The 24,134-nt window shown below is 33.9% G+C and overlaps 3 protein-coding genes across 5 annotated transcripts; all 3 read right to left on the reverse strand.

Annotated features, from left to right (window-relative positions):
• Positions 1–5,285: 5,285 nt before the first annotated feature.
• On the reverse strand, positions 5,286–6,712 carry LOC142519158 (bidirectional sugar transporter NEC1-like). Of its 3 annotated transcripts, none has more exons than XM_075622108.1 (6): positions 6,620–6,712; positions 6,510–6,546; positions 6,313–6,430; positions 5,970–6,131; positions 5,780–5,899; positions 5,286–5,696 (listed from the first exon to the last, which is right to left on the reverse strand). In XM_075622108.1, the coding sequence occupies exons 1-6, from the start codon at positions 6,666–6,668 to the stop codon at positions 5,436–5,438; spliced, it is 747 nt and encodes a 248-aa protein (XP_075478223.1). In that variant the 5' UTR covers positions 6,669–6,712; the 3' UTR covers positions 5,286–5,435. The 3 variants fall into 3 exon arrangements, with proteins under 3 accessions (XP_075478223.1, XP_075478215.1, XP_075478209.1); XM_075622100.1 differs by having other exon boundaries at positions 5,970–6,113; positions 6,220–6,430; XM_075622094.1 differs by having other exon boundaries at positions 6,220–6,430.
• A 4,707-nt stretch (positions 6,713–11,419) lies between these two features.
• Positions 11,420–11,851, reverse strand: LOC142511248 (uncharacterized). Its single transcript, XM_075619642.1, has one exon. It carries the CDS (start codon positions 11,849–11,851, stop codon positions 11,420–11,422), a length of 432 nt encoding a protein of 143 aa, XP_075475757.1.
• A 4,652-nt stretch (positions 11,852–16,503) lies between these two features.
• Positions 16,504–19,977, reverse strand: LOC142545806 (E3 ubiquitin-protein ligase MIEL1-like). The gene is made up of 12 exons (XM_075653195.1): positions 19,715–19,977; positions 19,525–19,612; positions 19,384–19,440; positions 19,241–19,273; positions 19,059–19,136; positions 18,845–18,888; positions 18,706–18,746; positions 17,999–18,081; positions 17,821–17,912; positions 17,632–17,701; positions 16,948–16,986; positions 16,504–16,791 (listed from the first exon to the last, which is right to left on the reverse strand). The coding sequence occupies exons 1-12, from the start codon at positions 19,807–19,809 to the stop codon at positions 16,666–16,668; spliced, it is 846 nt and encodes a 281-aa protein (XP_075509310.1). The 5' UTR covers positions 19,810–19,977; the 3' UTR covers positions 16,504–16,665.
• Between the last annotated feature and the right edge of the window lie 4,157 nt (positions 19,978–24,134).

The following is a 24,134-nucleotide window of genomic DNA, read 5'->3' on the forward strand; positions in this document are numbered from 1 at the left end:
ATTATACCAATTGATGAAGCTGATTTTTTATTAAAAAAAAAAACTGAATGGATTTGGAATTCTTGACTCATGAAAGAATGACTTAATTTAAAGTGATTTGTATTGAATTTGAACATTTTTATTTAAAAAAGTTACGTGGTCCTGAAAATTCAGATTCGATATTCATTTGAGTGGGGATAATATTGTTTTGGTATATGAACTATAAGCACATGAACTGAGATACTTAAAACACAATGTATTAATAATGTAATATAAAAAGTAAATAAATTCACATAAAACGTATTTTGTTGAGTTCATCAAATATATATAATATAAAAAAAATCAAAATAAATTATTAAAGTTTTCATTTTCCCCCGTATACAAATTTGTAAAAACAATTTTAATTTTAATAATGAAATGAAGGTAAAAAGATAATCTTTGTTAAAATAAATAAATAAATTTCCCTTGGCGAAATCAGAGTACACTAATTATTGTATTTGTACTTGGAGAAGAAGAATTCAAAGCAGTGATCTATTATTGATTCTGACAATGACGAGATAGTGTAATAATAATTAATATTGTGGAAAGATAAGTCAATATTAGCATTAGACAAAGAAAAAGTGTCGTGGTTTGATTTGTACGATAGGATTGGGTCGTTGATGTCCAATCAATCACACTTTGCACTCACTTTTGGACTCAAAACTCGACCCAATTACTTTGTTACTGACGAATCTCGTCAACTCGATCGTTTTTGGAGATCCGTCTCACGTAATTATCCGTGAGATTATCACATGAGAATTTTTATGTTCAACTAGTATTCAATCCGTGCGATAAAAAATGAATAGATATTTAAATTGAAAAAAATAATATAATTATAAAAAATAAAAATAAAAACTATTTTTTCGCTAATTTTAAAAAACTGTATTAAATACAACGCATGTCTATTAATTTTTTTGGCTAATAATCACTATTATATATCAAAATTTTAGATTGTGTTAGCCTAATGCAATAACATGATGCTTATCGTGTTTAGTGTATTGATGTCGACCACCAATCTTAATACATATTTAATTCTTTATTTTTCGAGAAGCTATATATTATTATTTTTTAACATGTGATAAAAAAATATTTTTAAATCATATTCAATAAAATAAATGAGAAATACTTTTTAAAAATTCAGTAATTTCGTCTAAATCCACATTCGCAAACAATTTTGTGACATAACACGTGTTTGACACATTTAAATGATAACAATAATTGTTTCATCAATATCTTTATCCAAATGAGTTGTGATTTTATTTACAAAATCTCTTCATAATATACACAACAGCCTATTATTTCGAAAGAAAAATGAAACATGTGATCATAAGTAAATTATGTATAAATCAAAAAAAGTTATTTTATTAACATTTACTATGTGTATTCCAAAACAATGTCGATAAATTTTATAAAGTGTCTTCAAATAAGATGTTTACTTTATTTAGAATTGGTTTAATCATTTTTACTACGGGACATTTTATACTATCATGTATCCGTGACTTTGTAATATAGAAGAAAATTATCACATTAGTAATACGTAATAATTAAAATTTTGTACAAATAGAAGAATAATATTTTTTACTTCTCGATCATGAAAGACGTATTTCAAATTTAATGTCCGTTGTTCTCGTTGTTTCCATATGTAGGTAGTTCATAACAACGAACAAATCTAAATTTAAACGAACATTACATCTCGGAATGATTCAACTCATATATGGTGCTGAAAAGAGGAGTCAATTCAGAATTCAATTTTGGAGTAGATAAATTTAGTAAGATAAATAGAATAAAATTGGTTTCTAATATAATATGCAATGTTGCATTATTTATAATTTAAAATCAGAATGTTCTTGTAAATTATGGTCAATACCTCAAATAAGATATCCCAAGGGACAAAAATTATACATTGGATGATTTTGACAGAATTATATCACACATTAACTCTTTCAAATTATGGAAATCTCGAATTGCATGCATTATGTGTCAAACATTTCTGATTATTGAGGGTAATATACATGTTTATTGAGAGTAATTTAATGTCCATTTGAAACTCTTTTGAATTTATCTCTTTTAATTTTCATATGCTCTCTTATTTGAATTTCTAAGAAGACAATTCAAGATATAAATTATACATATGGTTTTTGGAAGAAAATTACAATGCATTAATTCTTTCAAATTAAGATAATTTCGGAATAATATGTATTTGAGATAAAATAAATATGATTATTAAATGATAAATTAATGTACATCGAAAAACCTTGTTGTAGCAATAACTTTTAACACTCAACCAAATTTATTTTTAGAAAAATTAAATAAACTAATTAAATATTGTATTTTTTTTTAGTAAGTAATATGACATGAAATTACTTAAAATAGCAAAATTTATTTTCGAATGGTTTACCTCATGAGTGATATTGAACATTGCAATCACTTGTATTTTAAATTTATTTATATATTTTTTAATTAAACTGATTGATATAATCAATGCAAAAATTTTAATATAGTTTACGTTTTCAATAGAGCTTATTTTTAATTTGAGTAAAAAAATAAAAAACATATATTACATAAATTACATTTGAATTAATATAAAAATTAATTAAATTCAAAATTGAATTAAATGAATTAGTATAATTAATGCAAACAATAATTGAATTGATCATTTATTGTAGTACACATATGTCAATATTCATGATAAATTTTTTTTAGAAATGACATTTTGGCGGAAAATTACTATTTTTGGCAAAAACTCAACTTATATATATATATGTATATATATATATATAATATAATATATATATAATATATATAGATATTATATACAACCTAGATATACATTTCATATCACATATATTTAAATTAATGATTATTAATACATGTTATTCGTGTGCCAAATAGCTAGTACATATTTTAATAATATCGAAGTTTGCAGTCAAATTATTCGAAACACATAATTGTGACCAAAATTTTTCAGTAGACCACAAATATAAGAATAAATACTCGTCTCTTGGTCGTATGGATCGGGTAGCACCAATGTATATCGACTATAATTTTGTACAATAATATCCAACAAATTTCTTTTATAAATGATCCAAGCGGTATTTCAAGAAAAAATAATTTAGTTTTCGGGCAATTGGAAGGTGAGATAAAATGATGAGTTTATGGTACATAAAATTTATTCTTGATATGGTAGTTCATGAATTTGCTTTTTAACTTTACCCAAAAATATTTCAATAAAAATTATTTAGTTTTTGGACAAATTGAAGGTGAGAGAAAATGACGAGTTTGTGGAAAGAAAATTTATTCTTGATTTTGGTAGTTTTTGTATGATGGAAATCATATTTCCACGATATGATATGGTCCACTTTGGATTTAAGCTTTCTTGTTTTTGAACTTTACCCAAAAGATTTCATACCAATGAAGATATCTTCCATCTTATAAACTCGTGATTTTCCTTAAAATGATGAGTTTGTAGCACATAAAATTTATTCTTGATTTCGTCGTTTTTGTTGTAAATGGAAGTTATATATCTCCACAATTGTATGATATTATTTATTTTGGGTCTAAGCCATAATGAATTTGCTTTTGAGCTTTACCCAAAAATATTTCGAGAAAAAATAATTTAGCTTTTTGACAAAATAGAAGGTGCGAGAAAATGATGAGTTTGTGGTAAGAAAATTTGTTCTTGATTTTCGTCGTTTCTGTTATATAATGGAATTCACATTTTTCCACAATAATATGGTATTTTCTAGTTCAAGCCTAAGCTCTCATGTGTTTGCTTTTGAATTTTACCCAAAAGACCTAGTACCAATAAAGATATATTCCATTTTATAAACTCATGACCTTTCTTATGTATTTTATTGTGGGACTTTTGGTTAAATTCCCAACAGTTTTGAATGTTTTGAAATGAGTTTTGTTAGTTATGCTCCAAATGATTAATCACGAAGTTGAATTATTGTGCTGTCAATAAATATAATTATTCTGTGAATAATAAGCTTATCTAATCTACATAAGTGGAAAAAGAAAACAAATATATTATAATATATTATACAAACTAGACTAAATATTTACTCCAATATTTATTTTAAACTCAATCCTCTTTCAATTACTAAGCCAAATATATCACAAATTCAAGTAAAACAAAATAGGATTTTCCACTTGAAGAAAAGGAGAAACTCGATTCTAGCCTTAGGGTTGTTCCAATGGGCAGTACCCAATTGCAGCATCGAATTTTCCAAAAAAAGTTTAGTTATAGCTTTTGTCTTCTACCTCTGCCTATGGCAAATCACTTTTCTGATCATAAGTAGTGAATAATGACCTAAATTTAGAAACATTTGCTTTTGAACAAATTCGTGCAAAAAGGGATTAGATGAGATAAAACTGATTGATTAACTGAATTATTGATTTGGTGGTTATATATTCTTTTCATCTTTTTCATAAGTGGACATTTAGATTCAAATGTATTTTTGCCGAATTATGAAAGTTTCCTCTTCTTGATATAGTTCTGACCGTTGGGTGAACTCTATTTTATTATATACAATTAGTTACTGAGACACACGCGTTGTGTGTGTAACATAATGCATGAATATTGTTTAACATCACAAAATCAAAATATCAATTTTATTAATGTAATTAACCAAATACATTTCACAAAAGTAGATCCAAAATTATGCCACTAGCCTAAGCAGTTATTCTAGGGTGCTGAAATATTATAATATACAGTAATAGTGGCAAACGCTATGCGTGTCTATACAAAGATTTTACACAAATTGGACAAAAGAATAGGAGTTCAACAATTGTTGTCTGAAGGAAAGTTGTGAAAGAGAAATGTATTTATGGAGTGAGAGCAGGGAGATTGTTGCATGGTGGAGGAGATGACCGTGGGCGTGAGATTTTGGCGGAGATAATGGGTGGAATTTTGTCGGTTTTGTCCGTTAATTTTAGGAAGCAAATATTATTTTTTAGGGATAAAAATGTAAAATAATGTTAGTGTAATGAAGTCGGACGAAATAAGTTTTTATACAGTGCTTAACTTTTATCAAATAGTTGAGATATATATATACGACAAAAACTTGTGTGAGACGGTCTCACGGGTCGTATTTTGTTAGACGAATCATGAAAAATTACTTTTATTATGAATATCGGTAGGGTTCACCCGTCTCACAGATAAAGATTTGTGAGACCATCTCACATGAAACCTAGTATATATATATATATATATATATATAGTTGGTAGTTTAATTTGGACAGACCTTTATTTAAAAAAAAAAGAAAATAAAATAAAAATTGGACAGACCTTAGATAAATAAACTCTATCGCCACCAGTCCGGTTTATTGCTAATTCATGCAAACAATTAAGAATGAAATGAATTATTATCATTACACATATAATATTACTATTGACAGTAAACCTTAAAATCATGTTAGTTTGTTGTTGGTTCTTTAGACCGGATAACAAGTGCTCCGGGAATTTCATCACCATGACGATCGATGATGATGATCTCGAGATCGTGGCCGCTCGTTTCGACGTCTGTCGAATTCTCTAGTGCTTTATTAAGTTCCTTGATGGTGTTCAAATCATGTATCTTGGCTTCTTGAGGTTGAATCTGCTGCTTCCTATTCTTGTACACCATGTATAATATCATCTGCATGATTCCAAACGAAAACCCTAGAATGTTTGGTGCCTGTCACATGTAATTTAGATGAAAATAATTAATATATTATTATAAATTTAATTTACTAATTTATTAATTATATTTGAACTTACAGCAATATAGTAATCTTTGATCAAGAGACCATAGAAGAACCACATGACGGCGCAAAGTGTGAGGAAGAAAGAAAGTGGAAATGGCATGAATTCCACGCTTTTGGTTCTTATCACTTGTCTCTGCATGGAAATTAAATTTATAGTTTTTTTTTTTTTAAAGTATGCATGAACTCGTCGAAAATTGACGTACCATGATGCAAAGAGGAGCCGCAAAAACGCTGACAGAGAAGGCAGCACAGATCCAACCCACGATTCGGACTCGATTATCCCCGTTTGAAAGAAGACTTGTGCCTCCAATTATTAATCCGAGTGACATGAAATTAATCAAGAGGAGCTGTTTGCAGGCGAACACCTTAACAAATGAATTCTCATGTTAAATGGATCAATTAAGTTGGAGATTTCAAGTAAGATATGAATTACACACACAGGTTTCTACGCACCTTGGATTCTTTTGTTGCATAAATTATGAAGATTGTTAGATAAAAAATTTCGAAAACACATCCGATACTGTTGATCGTAATGAGAATGAGTACATTTTGCTTCAGGAAAGCGTAGTATAGATACAAAGTGGCACTGAATAACGCCACTGAATAAGGGAATGATTGGAATCCCTCTGTGGATTTCTTCTTCCATATTCTGTAAAATGTTGGGCTGCAAAAACAAATTCAAATCACAATTTTTTTTTAAAAAAACACAAGAAAATGGAATGAGAACGAATTAAAATACTTACGCCGGCGACAAGTAGACCAAGAACGACACAATATTGCCTTCAAGGAAAACAATATAAAAGTCAGCATCAATTTCTCATATTAGTTTCAAGAAGGAAGGGAGAATATATACCAAGAATGCCAAAAGCACAGGCCAAGTGGTGAGCCGATGAAATGGCCATTCTTGACTCAGTGAAGTTCTTGGTTTTCAAGCCTGGCTTGGCTAAAGGATGACGATTTGGGTGAGTTTTGGCGAGGATTATATAGCAATGGAAGAGTGTTTCCAAGTATTATGTGTATTTGGACACAAAATGAGAATGAACCACTGCATTGGCTTTTATTGTTTAATTAGGAAACTTGCACTTCAATAACTAACGTTGTTGCATGGGGAAATAGATCGTTTAATTAATTGGTTATAATTAAATGAAATACATTTCATATTTTAACACAATATTTGATAGAGCCAGCTGAGGTTTAATTTAGCTCAAATCTTGAACAAAAAGTTGAAGAATTTTGTGGTTGTTTTGCTTGTGCTTAATCGTTAATTTTACTAAAACTACGATATTATTCATGGATTATCGAATAAAATAATTTGATATTCAATATAATATTTCAAATATGTAATGAAACGATATTAATTATGCTGACGTTGGGGACCTTGGACGCATTCGATCAGTTAGGTTTGTTTATTTCTTTGAACTCACTCCACATTTTACACCCACGTCTTTCTTTTGCGTTTAATATGGCTTTTCTTCATGCAATCAATTAAAATCGCATTTCCAAATCTAAATTCTAACGGACAGTTTCAATCTGCTTCTACTTTTAATTTTAGGGAAATCTACACGTCATTAATGATAAAACTAAGATATACAGAGAAACTTTTTTAACGACGATAAAATCCGTAGCAACAATTTTCGATGTTTACTGGATAAAATTTCGGTATAACGCAACAGCCTGTAAACCATTCTGATAAAGTGCGGAAGAAATGATTCTGAGAATGCTTCTTTATTCATTCATTAACCGTTTACAAAGACAATCAATCGCTATTTATAGTAATTGAACACCTATAAGAAACGTAATATGAGAAAACACGTTTATTGTATTGACCCAAGGCTTACTAACCAACACTATAACCAACACTAGCTAACACACCCCCCGCAAGCTTGGTATAGATTGCAAAGACCAAGCTTGGACAATAAAAATGCATGTTGCTCTCTGCCCAAACTCTTGGTGAAGACGTCAGCGAGTTGATGATCAGTAGAGATGTGAACTGGTTGAATAAGCCCCAGTTTAATTTTCTCTCGAATCAAATGACAGTCAATCTCAATGTGCTTAGTACGCTCGTGATACATCGGGTTCGCAGCTATATGGAGTGCAGCCTTATTATCACAGAATAGATGTGTTGGACTGGACAAGGAAAGACCCATATCACGAAGAAGACCATGGATCCAAACAACCTCACAAGCGGTAGTGGCCATGGCCCGATATTCAGCCTCAGCAGAAGATCTGGACACGGTATTCTGTTTCTTGGTGCGCCAAGACAACAAGGAGCCACCAAGTTTAATACAAAAACCAGTTAATGAACGTCGAGACATAGGACAAGAAGCCCAATCAGAGTCGCAGTACGCAAAAAGTGTTAATGAATTTTGGGAAGGCAACAAGATACCCAAACCAGGAGAGTTTTTTAGGTATTTCGCTACTCTAACAGCAGCATCCATATGGGATTTCTTTGGAGAATGCATAAATTGACTGAGATGCTGCACAACATAACAAATGTCAGACCGTGTGATGGTAAGATAAACCAATCGACCGATCAATTGTTGATAAGCATCTCTATCTGGCAGTAAGGGATCATCTGGTTGAACATCGGAAGTTTGAGTGATAATGGAATCTAATTCCACTGTGGTGAACTTCTTGTGTTGCTCCATGGGAGTGGCAAAAGGCTTGCTGCCGGAAACACCAACATCCTGAATAAGCTCAAGAGCATATTTCCTTTGATTGAGAAAAATGCCATCACGAGAACGAGCAAATTCAATGCCCAAAAAATACTTCAATCTCCCAAGATCACGGATTTGCAATTGAGAATGCAGAAAATCTTTTAAATCAGAGATCATTTTGGCATTACTGCCAGTAATAATTATGTCGTCTACATAGACCACAAGAATAGTAAGCTGGTCAGAGTCGTTTCGAACAAATAAGGAATGATCATGCTGCGATTGAGTGTAACCTGCAATACCCATGATACCAGCGAATTTGATATTCCATTGGCGAGAGGCTTGCTTAAGTCCATACAACGACTGACGCAATCGACACGCCTGTCATTTGTCTTGAATATGATAACCAAGGAGAAGAGTCATAAATATCTCTTCATCGAGATCACCTTGAAGAAAAGCATTGGCCACATCCATTTGTGTAACAGGCCAATGATATACAGCTGCTAAACTCAACAAACAGCAGATAGTGACAATCTTAGCTGTGGGAGAAAAGATATCGTGGAAGTCAATACCCGGTTGCTGAGTATAACCTTTCGCAACTAAGCGTGCTTTGAATTTATCCACTGATCCATCGGCATTATACTTAATTTTTTGTATACCCAACGACAGCCAACGGGTTTAATATTTGGTGGAAGAGCAACCACATCCCAAGTGTGGTTTGATTCCAAGGCAGCAAGTTCCAAATCCATGGCATTTTTCCATCTAGGATCCTGAATTGCCTCATGATATGAATGAGGTTCATGGACAGAAGAAATGGCAGCCACAAAATGTTGATATAGGGGAGAAAATTTGGAATAAGACAGATGACGAGATAGAGGATAAGCACAATGAGAATAATGACTCTGGGAAAGAGTGGGACAAGAAAAATCATGAGTCCAACGAGGAGGGACACTGTTTCTAGAAGATCGACGCAGAGGAGGGAAAGCAGTGGGATCATGCAAAGGTAATTCAGAAGGATCAGAAGCAAGTGAAGGACATTCAAAAGAATCTGAATTAGCAGGATGAAAAGGAAAAGGAGGAATAAAGGGAGTCGCTTGAGCAAAGGGAAAGATGTTTTCATGAAAAATAATATCCCTTGATGTAATCAGCTTTTGATTTTCAAGTTTCATCACCTTATAACCCTTTTGGACATTGGAATAACCCAGAAAAACACAAGCAGAGGCACGGGCAGAGAATTTATGATCAATATGAGGAGAGGTAACATAACAAAGACAACCAAGTGTTTTTAAATGATTGTAAGAGGGAACTTTATGAAACAAGGACTCAAAAGGTGTCTTATTGCACAACAGTGGGCTTGGTGTTCGGTTTTTAAGATAAACAGCAGTCAACACACAATCTCCCCAAAATTTAAGGGGAAGAGAAGATTGAAATCGTAATGCTCTAGCAATGTTAAGAATGTGTCTGTGTTTTCTCTCAACAACTCCATTTTGTTGAGGTGTATATGGGCAAGAGCTGTAATGAATCACACCAAGTGAAGAGAAAAAATCACGACATTCGGCTTTAAAAAAATCAGTAGCATTATCAGTGCGGATTGACTTAACTTGAGCAGAAAAATGACGTGTGACTAAAGCAAAAAATTGCTTGAGCAATCGAAACACATCAATCTTAGAATGCATAAGAAATGCCCAAGCTCCCCGAGAAAAGTCATCAACAATAGTTAAGAAGTACTTCTCTCCATTATAAGTAGGTGTATGGAAGGGACCCCAAATGTCAACATGTATAAGCTGAAATGGATGCAAAGACTTGGATACACTTACTTTGGGAAAAGCTAACCTTGTTTGTTTCGATTGTGGACAAACTGCACAATGTGGTAAAGAAATATCCTTTGACAAGAATGGTAATAAAGACATTCTAGAGAGGGACATGTGGCCCAATCTTTTATGCCAAACATCACATTCAACAGAACTTTTAGAAACAACAAGAGCATGTTGAAAGCGAGATTCAAAAGATGAGGGTGAACTCTTATTGGGAACTGTACTTGATTGCTGGAAAGAATGACTGGTGAGGTGATATAGTCCATTTTTTTCTTGACCATAGACAAACACGCGGGTAGAATGTGACAAGGCAATTATGAGTCTTGGTAAACTTAGAAACGGATAAAAGGTTAAATTGGAAATGAGACACACAAAGCACATTAGATAAGGTAATGTGCGGTGAAATGGTAACTGATCCAATATGACTTATGGGAAGATTGTTACCATTTGGCAATCCAACAAAGCTAGAAGAATCTGACATGGATTTAGTATGTTTCAAGATAGATGAACACCCTGTCATATGTTCATTTGCACCAGTATCGATAATCCCATCATCACGAAATGACAAAAGCATGTTACCTGCCATATTAGCAACCGGATCCGTTGATGTGGGAACCGCAGTGGTCCCCAACAACTTCAAGATCTCTGCATATTGTGCTGAAGTAAAGACTGGAACAGAAGGCTTGGCAGCAGCTGGTTCAGCTTCCTTAAATTTACAATCTGCTGCTAGATTTACGGCCACAGCTGGTTGTTTAGGCTTGCCAAAACCTTTAAAATTCCTTTTATTATCAGTACGAGGTGGCTGTCCATATAAGCGATGTCCCGGAGGATAGCCAACCAATTTGTAACAAGTTGCTTTAGTGTGTCTTGTCCAGTGGCAATACTCACAGTAATTATGAGAGAAATTCTGATTCTGAGTTTTCTTTGGCTCCTCGTATTTATGTTGTGATGTGTAGAATACAGAGGCTGGTTGTGTGTCCATTAGAACCAGAGACCGATGTGTTTCTTCTTGGGACAGAATAGAGAATGCTTGGCCAACAGTTGGAAGTGGAGTTATCATAAGGATTTGGCTACGAATTGGCATGTAGCTATCATTCAAGCCGATAAGAAATTGAAGCAATCTCTGTTGTTGTTCATGCTTCAAGTATTGCCTTGCGGTGTCGCAGGCACAAGAAGGAAGAGTGACTAATGACGCATACTCATCCCAAAGGTGTTTAAGTTTGGAGTAATAAACAGAGATAGTGTTGGAAGAGAGAAAATTCGTGATCCATTTACTTTGTCAAATTGCTCTTTCAAATCTGACCAAACAACTGACGCATCTGTAGAGTATACAATGCCTCCAAAAATCTCTTTAGATACCGTATTCATAATCCAGGAGAGAACTAGAGCATTGCAACGTTCCCACTGATTCAAAGAGACATGCCCTAGTTCTGGTCGCGGATAAGAGCCATCAATGAAGCTGATTTTATTTTTAGCTCTTAACGCAATAAGCATAGCTCGACTCCAGATTCCATAATTCTCAACTCCAAGTAATTGATCATTCACCAAATTCATTCCCGGCATATCCGAGGAATGCAAGAATAGCGGATCATTGAAAGTATTGGAAGTTGTTGCCATCATGAAATTAGGTAGAACAATTCTAATTCCTGTAAACAACGACGCACAAATCTGACTTGAATCAAGCTGCTGTGCTTCGAAAATCCTTCAATTGCAAGCTAGATCCCGATTTCGTCTGGCTCTGATACCATGATAAAGTGCGGAAGAAATGATTCCGAGAATGCTTCTTTATTCATTCATTAACCGTTTACAAAGACAATCAATCGCTATTTATAGTAATTGAACACCTATAAGAAACGTAATATGAGAAAACACGTTTATTGTATTGACCCAAGGCCTACTAACCAACACTATAACCAACACTAGCTAACACATTCTAATTAGATAAATCGCACTTGACAAATCCTTTGTGATAGACTTGCTAGAGAAAGTGTTGATAGGCAAGGGCAAAGCCACTTTATGGCCTACTCAGGCCGTAGCACGGGCGAGCCTTTCTATTTCCATTTTTTTTTTAAATTTTGATCCAAAATTGTATTTTGCCCGATAGTTCAAATAGAAAAATAAACAAGAAAACTTAAAATGGACTCTTGATCAAGCGTCCACTTGCTCCACCAATTCGATACTGAGACACAATATTCATTTTGTAAAAGATCGATTATTTATTTATTTTTTAAAATAAAGTATCTACTCTGTGACACAAATTTTCTAAAAAAAATTATATTGTTTTTTTTATCAAATAGGTTGTTGCTGAATGTAACATTTGACGATTTTTTTGAATGATTACATCAATAATGTCCATGGAAGGCACCTCAGATATTTATTTTAGTAAGAAACGTGGAAATTTGGGAAAACAAATCAATGATCCATACAATCTACGCAGCTGTATTAATAACTAATTTGATTATTACGAACTCAGTGATCTAATCATTAATCTCACACGAACCTGTTTCGAAGCAGCAAAATCAGATTAATATTAATTATTACAATGATTCTTCATCAGGAAATTAAATTAATTATTTAAGAAGCAGTCCACAAAAATGGATCATTCTTACAACAGATCACGTGCTCTCTCAATTATCATTAACATCTCTACGGGGAGTTAAGTCAGAAAAATAAGATCTGTTATAGGAAATTAAACGAAAATATAAGATCCATGCAAGAATTTATGATTCACATTTCATAAAATTTTATTTGAGAATTGAAGTTGTGGAAGATTTAAGGGAAAGTGTTAATTATTTTATGATATGTTATTTATTAAATCTGAGGAGGAAAAAAAATATTTTTATATGTTCAATTCTTGAGGAATAATGTTAATGCATGTCTAGCTTGAATTTTATTATATAATATTTATTAATTCCGGAAGAATCCGTTGGGCATTTAGGCTCACTAGTTTTCGTCGATATAGGTAAAGAAAACTAGGTGGCGCTGACTGACAATGATGAGTGGACTAGATGTGAGGAGCATTTGATCCGAGCGATTTTATTTCCGCTTATGAACGTTTATTGGATTTGAGTATTTATGGGTTGACGTTTAACATTTATACTTTAGAGTAGGTCTCTTGTGAGACGGTCTCACGAATTTTTATCTGTGAGACGGGTCAACCTTATCGATATTCAGAATAAAAAGTAATACTCTTAGCATAAAAAGTAATAATTTTTCATGGTTGACCCAAAAAGATATCCGTCTCACAAAATACAACCCGTGAGACCGTTTCACACAAGTTTTTGCTTTATACCTTGTTAGTATCTTCGTATGTTGAAGATTATCTTCGAAATTTAATAAAATATAATTTGGACGAAATTAATTTGTTTGTGTTATGTTTTATATATTTTTTGAAAAAAATTACAAATATTTTTTAAATAAAATTTTGGGACGTTTCATACACATACAAATATGTATTGTGGAAGAATCGAAAGTTTTTTGTTGGGAAATGAAAATAAAATATAATAAAAATAAAAAAAATTAAATAATCTTTCTTCTTTTTGTTGCTGTAAACGATCCAATTAATCAAAATACACAATGAGACATATTGGTGACAATTATTTTCATTACATGAATGCACAATGAATGTTTCTATGTTAATTAAGGATAATAATTAATGAACGCGCAAATTAATTAAATGCATAAGTATCTGAATAACATGTAGTTTGATCAACTGATCTTAGACGATTTAATTAATTAATTGTGAATGTCAGTGTTGTGGACGGGAGAGAATGAATAACAACCAATTATGGGAATTTTGGTTTGGTAATAGTAGGCAATGAGATTGCTTTACTTGATTTTGGATAAATATTTCTTACAAGTGGAGAGTACATGGTGTACCCATTGTGTTTTATTCAATTAACATGGTTTGCAGACTATTGCATTAGTCCCACGTCGAGGGACTCATGCAAATAATTACCATTTCATGAACATGAAGATGATAGATTCAAAATAATTCGAAAAATCAGGCAAAATAGCTGATCATACAAGCATGTGTATATTTATAGGGCTGTGAACTAATTTTGTTGTTTTGTCATATGTTTGCTAAAACAGTTTTGATGAAAAGAATTTTGATAAGTGCATTTGAATAAGATTTTTTTAAAAAAATTCATAAAATATTACTACATATATCTTTGCTTTGTCAAATGCTTAAACTCAAGTTCTACAAAATATTAGAGTATCATTCACCATTATTTTATCTCAGTAAATTGATTTATCATTGTTATATAATTTGTGATCACCATCTCATCCATGAGCTCAAGTGAACATGAAGATGTTCTGAATCATTTTCGAAGATCCGCAAACCAAGTTGCTCATGAGTTGGCGACTCACAGCTTGCATACTGAAAGAAACTTGGTGTTTTTCAATACGATCTCTAGATTCATTGTTGAAATATTTAGTGATATTAATAATTTCCTACATTGGAAAAGAAAGATGGATCAAAGAAAATAATTAAATTTGGTTGATGGAAAGGACGAGAGGGAAATTCCCAAATTTGGATAGCTTGATTGATATTTAATTAACAAAGTTATGCATTTCATTTGGTCCCACTTGTGATAATTTGAGATAATAAATATGAAAATAAAGAAAAACCGGACACCGAGATTTACGTGGAAAACTTCTAAAAATTATTAGGGTAAAAAACACGGGCAAGAAGAAAAGATTTTCACTGTAATATTTTATGGTGTACAACTCATTCACTGTGTTTCAAATAGAACACACACTCTTTTAATACAGGAGAACAAACACCTCACAAATATTATAGAGCTAATAGGATGAGAGAAAACTCGAATAAGGGATGATTTCAGAATGAAAGGAGGAGCTCTATTTATAGAGCCCCTTGCCCGTGTGAATACGCGTTAAAAATACGTTATTTCCGTCTGAATTGGCTACCACCACGTTTTCAACAACTTCAGCCACCTTTGTTGACTTATTTGCCGACATCTCAGAATATATCAAAGTGCAGCTAATTGTTATTATTATTTTTTTAAAATAAAAAATAATAATAATATCTCAAAGTACAGTTGTAACATTTAAAATTGACATGAAAAAATGTTTAAATCGTGAAATAAAAAAAAAAACACAACATCGTTTGGTTTTTTTTGAAACAATCATCGGCATAAAAACCCAACTGCTTATTCTTGGTGTCATGAGCAATCCTCTTATTCATCTGCTGGTACGACCCAATGAATCATGATAGATGTCAAATTGCTCCTAACCATTGCCAAACAGAAGTACTCGCGAGATTTGCGAAACATCTTGGAGCTAGCGTGGATAACCTCGAAAACGGTTCCCAGTTTCGTGACGAAGTCAGCCCCAGATCCCTTTAAATGAAAAGTAACGTGCGGCAGGTTGTTATAACTTATACCCTTTAGGATTTTTTTCTCTTAGCACAATTCGAACCCCAATCCACCCTTTCTTTTCTTCAGATTCATGAACCCTGAGAAGTACTTTTCCGGCTGAGTGGCGAGATGATTCTTGAATAATATATGGTACCAGAGTCGATTGTGCACCCACCTGCAGCGGGGGCATTGTTCTTTAGTTCGAACTTCGAACACTTGTTTTGTTCACGCTAATGCCCTGCATTTCAACGTAATAACTTGTACCGATCTCGACTTTAAAAATGTAGCAGTTTTTGCATTCTGGGACTTATTACACTGCTGCCAAATTTTAGATATGTTCTAGGCATGTTTTTGATAGAGGAGGAAAACAGGAGGAGAATTTCCCGTCGCTTTGAGACATGAGTTAGCTCACAAACGATTGGTGCCTCCAGCACAATCCATTATTCCTGAAATCTTCTTGTTTGGATATTTCCCATATGACATTTCGTTGTACAAACCCCATCCAAATGCCAAGACATGGTATTTTTGTTGTCTTATCATGTGTCATATATACTTACAAAATAGTACATCTTTTGTGAGACGATCTCACGTATCTTTATTCGTGAAACGGATCAACCATATCCATATTTACAATAAAAAATAATATTTTTAAGCATAAAAAATATATTTTTCGTGAGTGACTCTAATAGAGCATTCGTATCACAAAACTTGAGTCATTGGCTGACTTCTACATAATGATACAGGGTTGTTTTCTTCATCACTTGATGGCATACATTTACTTGCAGTAAATAGGAGATATTAAGTATAAGAATTGACTTGACAAAAATTATTTATTGAGAACTTAAATTTTTCAGGAATGATGCGAAAAGGAAAGCACAAGGGCAAGAGGGGAAAATATTCAAATCCAGTTTCTTATCAATTTTCTGCAAACCTTACCGATACAGACTAAAAAAAAATGACGATGGATCAACAGAATCACTTGGAAAATAATTCGAGAAAGAATTGGCAATCTATCTCAAACCATTTGAAAAATTAATTTCTGTTGAGCTATCATCGATCATTCTCCCCACTTGTTATTACATGTGTGTTGTATGAACCACAGTGGGAGCACTTGTGCCCAAGTATGTGGAAAATTGTCTTGCTGGAGTTGTTACAATCGTTGCATAGTACTGAAACCTGCAGCGCAAAATTATTTTCATTAACGATTTATTTGAACTCAACTTCATAGCCCAAATATGTGGAAACTTGTCTTGCTGGTGTTGTTACAATCGTTGCATAATACTGGAACCTGCAGAGTAAAATTATTTTCATTAATGATTAATTTGAACTTACATCATAGCGGTATTCTTCAGGCATTGCAGTAGCCTCAATCTGTAAAAAGAAAGGAAGGAAAGAAAAAGGTGATTCTGGCATTGGAAGAATATCATCATATTTTGCACGTTCATAATTAAAGTTTCGATGACCTGACTTGACAAGCACGAGTTATTTCAAAATGCTTAGTGAGCGGAAACTATCTCACTTGATAAGATTCTTGTTAATATTAGTAGAATTACTGAGATGCTACACTTATCTTGTGTTGGTTTAATCACGATGGAAGAAAGATTGACAAATAGGATATGAAATGATTTTTGCGTTTTACTCCAGTTACGAGTTACTTTTGACACAAATGGGGGATAAAATTTTGGAAAGACAACGAGAGAAACTATACTATTGAAAATCGTCAATCCATATTAGGAAGCCCACTGGCTCACCAAAACAAGCCAAAAGAGGTAAAGCTGATAATGCTTACGCTATTCTGCACAGAACTTACAAATTCTATATAACATGTTGAACCACAAAAATTCTTCATAGAGTTACAAATTTCTACTTCCATGACCTCTCAACTATTTGGAACTGTACAAGAACCCAGAATCAACTCGTTTCTTACATTGGTGTCGAGTGAAGACTTGAAAAAACATTAAAACCAATTTAAAAAAGAAATGGTAACAATTAAATAAAAACGGAATGAGAGCATACCTCCTGATCCAACATTTCCCAAGTATCGGACATATTAAACACTGATTTAGAGCATATTGGACAGTGGTACCTGTAAAGTAAAGCAAACTCGTAACGTACTATTTCAGAGAAACAAGAATAGGAAAGGGCAAAAAAAAGAATACCATTTTCGTAAAAAGGACAAATAAGAGAAATAAAAGGTATACTTACTGGTTTTGGCTGAGCATTTCCTCATAACATTCCTTATGCATTGTGTGCCCACACTTTAGAATAAATGTCACTTTGGTAGAATCAAAAAGAAACTACAAGCATGCAGAAAAGTGTTTGGTCTAAGCTAAGGACATTAGACAACACATATTTCAAGTGTATGATGTAAAGAGTACAATACCTCGTAGCAGATGGGACAATGGCTCTTCATAGAGTCCTGCACACAACGGTGATTGTTGCGTAGACCCATTGAATAGCACGAACCTGCACTTGCAAAGAATGTAATAATTTGCTGGTACCAAACAAGAATTCAGGATCTAAGACAATTTAAAATGAACAGCCATTGAAAGTGTCGATATTATCACAGCAGAGAAATCAGAGTTTCCAACCTAAGGTGATAAATTATCCATTTTTCTTGGTGAGGGAATGGATGAGATTTATTTATTTATCTTTGAGATGATAGGGGTGGGTTAGAGATGTTAGCTAAGAAACTTAATAAACTAATAATTTGGTGAAATTACCCCAAAACACACATAATGTTGGGGCCATTGTCTCTTGTCCTCACTCAGAATCACGGTTGCACAAAAAAATCATTTACATCAAATATGTTAGGTAATATACATCGACACATTCATACATATAAAAATGCATCAAATGAGGTATAGGATGAGTCAAAATACAAAAACAGGCAATAAAAAATAACATAGTGCAAAAAATGGTAAACAAATGTATACCCAACTTATGTTGTGTGGAATGTTGAAAATTTTTCTTGCAAGAACTTTACATTGAAGCTTTGCATGCAATTCAATTCTATTAACAGACAACTAAGAACAAACAACTTGAAAAGAAGATTAATATTTCGCAATAGTCCAAAATTAATCGACTTACCACAATTCGGGCAGTGAAAGAAATTTTCCCGACCACCAACTCTGGGAGAGATGATTGCAGCAAAACAAGTGTTAAAGATATTTAATACAATAGTATCACTGGATTTGATAACGACTATTGTGTTTACGTAGCTCTTTACCTACAGATCCCACAGTCATCACAATGAAACTGTTTTTTAGTTATCTGTAACACAAACAAGCTACCAGCATTATTGTAGGAACATAGATTGAAAACAACTATATCACTGCACTCAAGTGAAAAGAGTTCTTCACTTTTTCCAATCTAGAAATATTAGTAACTTAGTAAGTGACATCTGTTCAAGAAATAATAATCAATAATTTAAAATTCAATACATCATCATCGTAGAATTTACAAATATCGCAGAAATACTCGCCAAATTTGACCCCACAATTTGAGCAGATGTTGCAAGCCTGCCAACAGCAAACAAAACAACACATATCAAAGAAACCAAAAAAATTCAAGCTTGAGGCGACCTAAAACACACAAAAGTAAGAGAAACAAACATCAATTATACCTGTTGTTCTGTACCACAGACCGCACAAATAACCTAGAAGCGTCATCATCAAGATAACAATTAGTTTCAAAGTAACCTTACTCTAAAAGCAAATAATAAAATTCATATCATCAACCAAAGGATAAGAGGCAAGTGAATCGCACTTCCTTAACATCACTGCGAACAAGATCATGTCTATCTTTTGGATTGCTCAAAGCATTCTGAAAATTCAAGAATATAAAAAAAATGATCCCCCCAAAACAAAGATGACATCAAAGCTTACGTAAACACGACACAAAACTGACAGTGGCATCGTTGTGACAGTGGCGGCAAGTGAAAATCTTATCGCAGCAAGGGGTTCTTAATTTGCATCTTCTTCGGTAATGCTCGCACCTAATAAACCACATTTGACGGTAAAAAATATTATTTCCTCAAATTTATAAAGAATAAGAAAATCAAGCATCCAATAACATTAATCACAGAAGAGGAAGCAACCCATGAAGCAATTTTTCGAAATCTTGACGTGAAATATCATCATCATCCCCATTCTGAGGTTTTTCACTCGCAGCATAGGATGTGTTTGCGTCCATAATTGACGTCTAGAATGCGAGAAATAGTGATATAAAACTTCGCCCAAATGAAATCTTAAATTCAATAGATTTGATTCGATGTTGAAGTAGTTTTTAGGGTTCCGCCAGGACGGCTGATTTTGTTCCTGGGCGGTACCATAATCGAACGAATGTGGGAACTAAATCGCGCTTTGCTTTAGTCATAAGCTAACGTTTGGAGAGATGCGATGTTATCTTAACAACAATGTATTATTAAATTAAATTTACTAAAATAAAAATTAAATTCTCCTTAAATATTACATAGATATATCGATTCGATAAAAATAAAAAGAGCAGGTCTCTTATGAGATGGTCTCAAAAATCTTTATCTGTGAGACGAGTCAATCTACCGATATTCACAATAAAAAATAATACTCTTAGCATAAAAAGTAATATTTTTTCATGGATGACACAAATAAGATATTCGTCTCACAAATAAGACCGGTGAAACCGTCTCACACAAGTTTTTACCAAATAAAAAATAAAAAAATTGTAGCCTACTAAGAGACGATGTCATCAGAGCCGTTTGAGTTTAATTGACATAAAAAATTAACTTTATTAATTATTAAATTATAGATATTCCTTTTCCATCTCCAACTTTTATTAATTATTAAAAGATTAATTTTATTTACAAATTATCAAGTTATTTCTTTATTTAGTTTATACTTTGGTTTGTCGAGATTTTAATTTTTAACTGTTTTTATCTTTATGTAGTTTATACGTAGATAATGAAAACAATGTGGATAAGACAATTTTATCCTGCAAGGATTCAAATTTTCAGATATTCATGAAGAAAAGGAAAATATGAAGATAAAGATTAAAATCTAAATGATATAATGGCTTATAATTAATCGCTTTTGAATAATAGTTTAGATTTTGTTAAATTTTATCCAATTTTAAATCTTAATCTGTTATGGTAATGATATTAATCATTGTTATTATTATTATTTTTTATATGAGTTGAGTTAGGTTGAAGTTATCTCGAGACGTGCCTCATCCCATTTGGTAGCAGGCTATGAACGGGTTTGGTGAACCATCGTTTTAATAGCTCTACGTGTAGATATTATACAGAAAGTATTTGAACAAATCATATATACAACTAGGTTTATTCGATCTTATCCATATGAAAAATACTCCAAATTATTGAGGAGTTGACAAATGTCGATTGATGATGCCCGGGTAGATTGGACGAGCTTGGGTGAGCAATCTATCCGAGAATAGAAGAGTGTTTTCCCTGTAAAAATTTTGACATGATAAAATGAGTATGACCTGGCCTGATGGGATGATCCCGGGTGGTCTGGCCTGATCTCCCGGATGCTCTGGCCTGGTCTGCCGAGGTGCTCTGTCCAGGTCTGCCCGGGTGCTCTGTCCTGGTCTTCCCGGGTGATCTGTCCTGGTCTGCCCGCGTGGTCTGTCCTGGACTGCCCGGGTGATCTGGCCTGTCCTGGTGGGATGACCCCGGGTCAGAAAATCTGCACACACTCAACAAGATAATGTCAATGGGACGCCGGAAGGGTTTTCGGCGTAGCCACTCCGATGCTCAAGTCAGTACAAGGTTCACCAAGTAGAGAGAGAATTTATTGAATGCAGTAGATTGCCGTCCTCTGTTAAATGAGCAAACCTGGGAATTTATAGGGGAGTAGATGACCTCGATTATAGTGCATGGACACTGTTCCTGATTAGACAGCTGCACATGTCCTATACTCTGACAACTGCCCATGCCCTGTACTCTGACAACTGCCCATGTCATGTCATATGTTAGTAGGCATGACGACTCTTACTGTTCGGGTCTTGTCATGGGCACTGATTATCATGCTAATGATGCACTGGTGATCCATACTGGTCGGATGATCTGAACCTTGTCCGGGCGAAAGTACCCTGGTCGGGCGGAAGTACCCTGTCCGGGCTGTAGGATCCTGGTCGGACGAAAGTACCATGTCCGAGCTGTAGGACATTGATCGGACAAAAGTACCATAGTCAGGCGAAAGTACCATGTACGGGCTGTAGGACCCTAGTCGGGCGAAAGTAACATGTACGGGCTGTAGGACCCTGTCTAAATTTTACTCACGCTATACTCTTTGTAGCAAATTAGAATGTGACTCGTGTAATTTTTCTCTTTCCGTCTGAGTCCAAGAATGACCTGAGCCCTTCCTGCAGATTTATTCTGATTTGAACTATCCATATAATATCTTGGGTCATCCATGAATTGAACTCTAACGCTACGTTTGGTAGTATTGATTATTGTAGGATTAAGGAAGGATTAATATATAATCCGTTGTTTGATTGGTTTTTTTTATTGAACCATTGATATCTTCCGGTCCGTGATAGACACACTGTACGGGTATGAAAAGAAGAGACATTAGTCTCAACTTTTTGGTGGTATAAACAATACTGAAATGAACAGGAGTACCTATTTCAGCAGCCCCTACCGAAATTACCCTTTCTCTCACCAATCAAAAAGACCAAACTCTTGTCATCCCCTTTATCTCACCAACCAACAAGACCGAACTCTTCTCATCTCTCTTCAATGGCGTCCTCTCGTATTTCTTCAGGCTGCGAAATTGTTGAAGGGTGAAGTACATTTCTGTCTTCTGTAGCCGTTTTGTAAGCATCCGTTTGTGGAGGTAAATGTTGTATGGGTTTTTTTGGGCGAAGACTTCATTTTCCCGCTTCTTATTCATGAACTGATAATGATTGCTGCTGAATTTTCGTTTAATTTCTTTCTATCTGCGACCGTAAGGAAACTTGTGCTATGCTACGAAAGTGAGGTAGGGTTAGTTGTGAATTTCCCCCAGAATTTTAGAAGCTACGTTTTGGGCATTTCTTAGGAGAGTGAAAGAAAGTATTTTCCTTTATTTTCTTTAGTAATCACTACTTAAATGATCGTTCGTAATTCTATTTTTTTAAAGTAGAATTTTATTTAGAAATTTACATTTCTTAACCGAAATTTTTTTGAATTTTTGTTCACTGAAAATAGAAATACAAATTTTCATTGTGTATTTTGATTTTGGTTAACATCCATGTCCTCTAATCGCTGTATCCATGAAATCACATTTGTTAGTTTACAATGTTCCTGTTATTTGTTTGGTAATCAGACCAAAATTTCCAGTTTTCTGTTCAGTTTACTGACAACATGGAGCACCATCGTAAACTTGTAATCCTTCTGCTGGTCTACCATATGTTCTGTCGCTCTTTTGTGATGTTATGTCTCCTAATACGAGAGCATACACGAATGGTCTCAATTACCCGTCGTGTCCGTCGAAGACAAGCTGCTTCGTACAAGCATGATCGAAAGGGTCCATGCTCAATTGAGCAATTTGCATAGGATTATTGAAGTCGGAGATATCCAATGTCTGACTAACTTAAGGATGAATCGTAGTGCGTTTGCACGACTCTGTTATTTGTTAACAAACGTATGCGGGTTATCTGACTCAAGATACGTACGAGTCGAAGAGAAAGTGGCCATGTTCTTGTCTATATTGGCACATCATAAAAAGAATCGTGTAGCTGGGCATGATTACATACGTAGTGGAGAGACAGTTAGTGCTCATTTTCATGATGTTCTTAAATCGTTGTTAAAGTTACATCCACTATTCCTTGTGAAGCCGTCTCCTGTCGATGATGATTGTAGAAATGAAACATGGAGGTGTTTTAAGGTAATACCTCATTTTCATTGTTATTTATCGAATTTTTGTTTCCTTAATATGTGGTTCGATGATATAAAGGTTATTTGCATATTGCTTACAGGGTTGCCTCGGCGCATTGGATGGAACCCATGTCGGTGTACATGTCCCTTGCCGAGATAAAGTAAGATACAGAAATCGAAAAGGTACTATTGCTGTGAATGTGTTGGGTGTATGTGACCGCAATATGCATTTCATCTACGCTCTGACGGGCTGGGAGGGATCCGCGGCAGATGCTTGAGTTTTAAGAGATGCGCTAAGCAGAGATGATTCATTGAGAGTTCCACGAGGTTTGATCTGTATTTCTGAACATTCGCTTTCTTTGTTCGTTTTGTACCAAGAATTGAAACAAATTATTTGCTTACAAAGATTGGTAAATAGAGAAAAATTGATGTTTTTACCAAAACGCAGGTTGTTATTATCTATGTGATAATGGATATGCAAATGTTGGGGGTTTCTTGACTCCCTATCGCCGTGTTAGGTATCATCGTGATGCTTGGGGCAATCGTGCTTGCGGGCCACAAGATTACAAGGAGTTGTTCAATTGGAGACACTCTCAAGCTCGGAACGTAATTGAAAGAGCATTTGGTTTGTTGAAAAAAAGATGGGCCATCCTTCGAAGTC

This window comes from Primulina tabacum, chromosome 1 (genome assembly GCF_025594145.1).
Source record: "Primulina tabacum isolate GXHZ01 chromosome 1, ASM2559414v2, whole genome shotgun sequence".
Classification (NCBI taxonomy): domain Eukaryota; kingdom Viridiplantae; phylum Streptophyta; class Magnoliopsida; order Lamiales; family Gesneriaceae; genus Primulina; species Primulina tabacum.

What these genes read in the sequence shown, in the direction of transcription:
- LOC142519158 (XM_075622094.1), bottom strand. Translation starts at nt 6,668, where the DNA reads ATGGCCATTTCATCGGCTCACCACTTGGCCTGTGCTTTTGGCATTCTT. An exon ending in ATGCAACAAAAGAATCCAAG is followed by an intron (nt 6,132 to 6,219) that starts GTGCGTAGAAAC and finishes TCATTTGTTAAG; the next exon opens with GTGTTCGCCTGCAAACAGCT. An exon ending in CGGCTCCTCTTTGCATCATG is followed by an intron (nt 5,900 to 5,969) that starts GTACGTCAATTT and finishes ATTTCCATGCAG; the next exon opens with AGACAAGTGATAAGAACCAA.
- LOC142511248 (XM_075619642.1), bottom strand. Translation starts at nt 11,851, where the DNA reads ATGGCAACAACTTCCAATACTTTCAATGATCCGCTATTCTTGCATTCC.
- LOC142545806 (XM_075653195.1), bottom strand. Translation starts at nt 19,809, where the DNA reads ATGGACGCAAACACATCCTATGCTGCGAGTGAAAAACCTCAGAATGGG. An exon ending in TTCGAAAAATTGCTTCATGG is followed by an intron (nt 19,613 to 19,714) that starts GTTGCTTCCTCT and finishes GTGGTTTATTAG; the next exon opens with GTGCGAGCATTACCGAAGAA. An exon ending in ATTGTCCCATCTGCTACGAG is followed by an intron (nt 17,913 to 17,998) that starts GTATTGTACTCT and finishes GCATGCTTGTAG; the next exon opens with TTTCTTTTTGATTCTACCAA.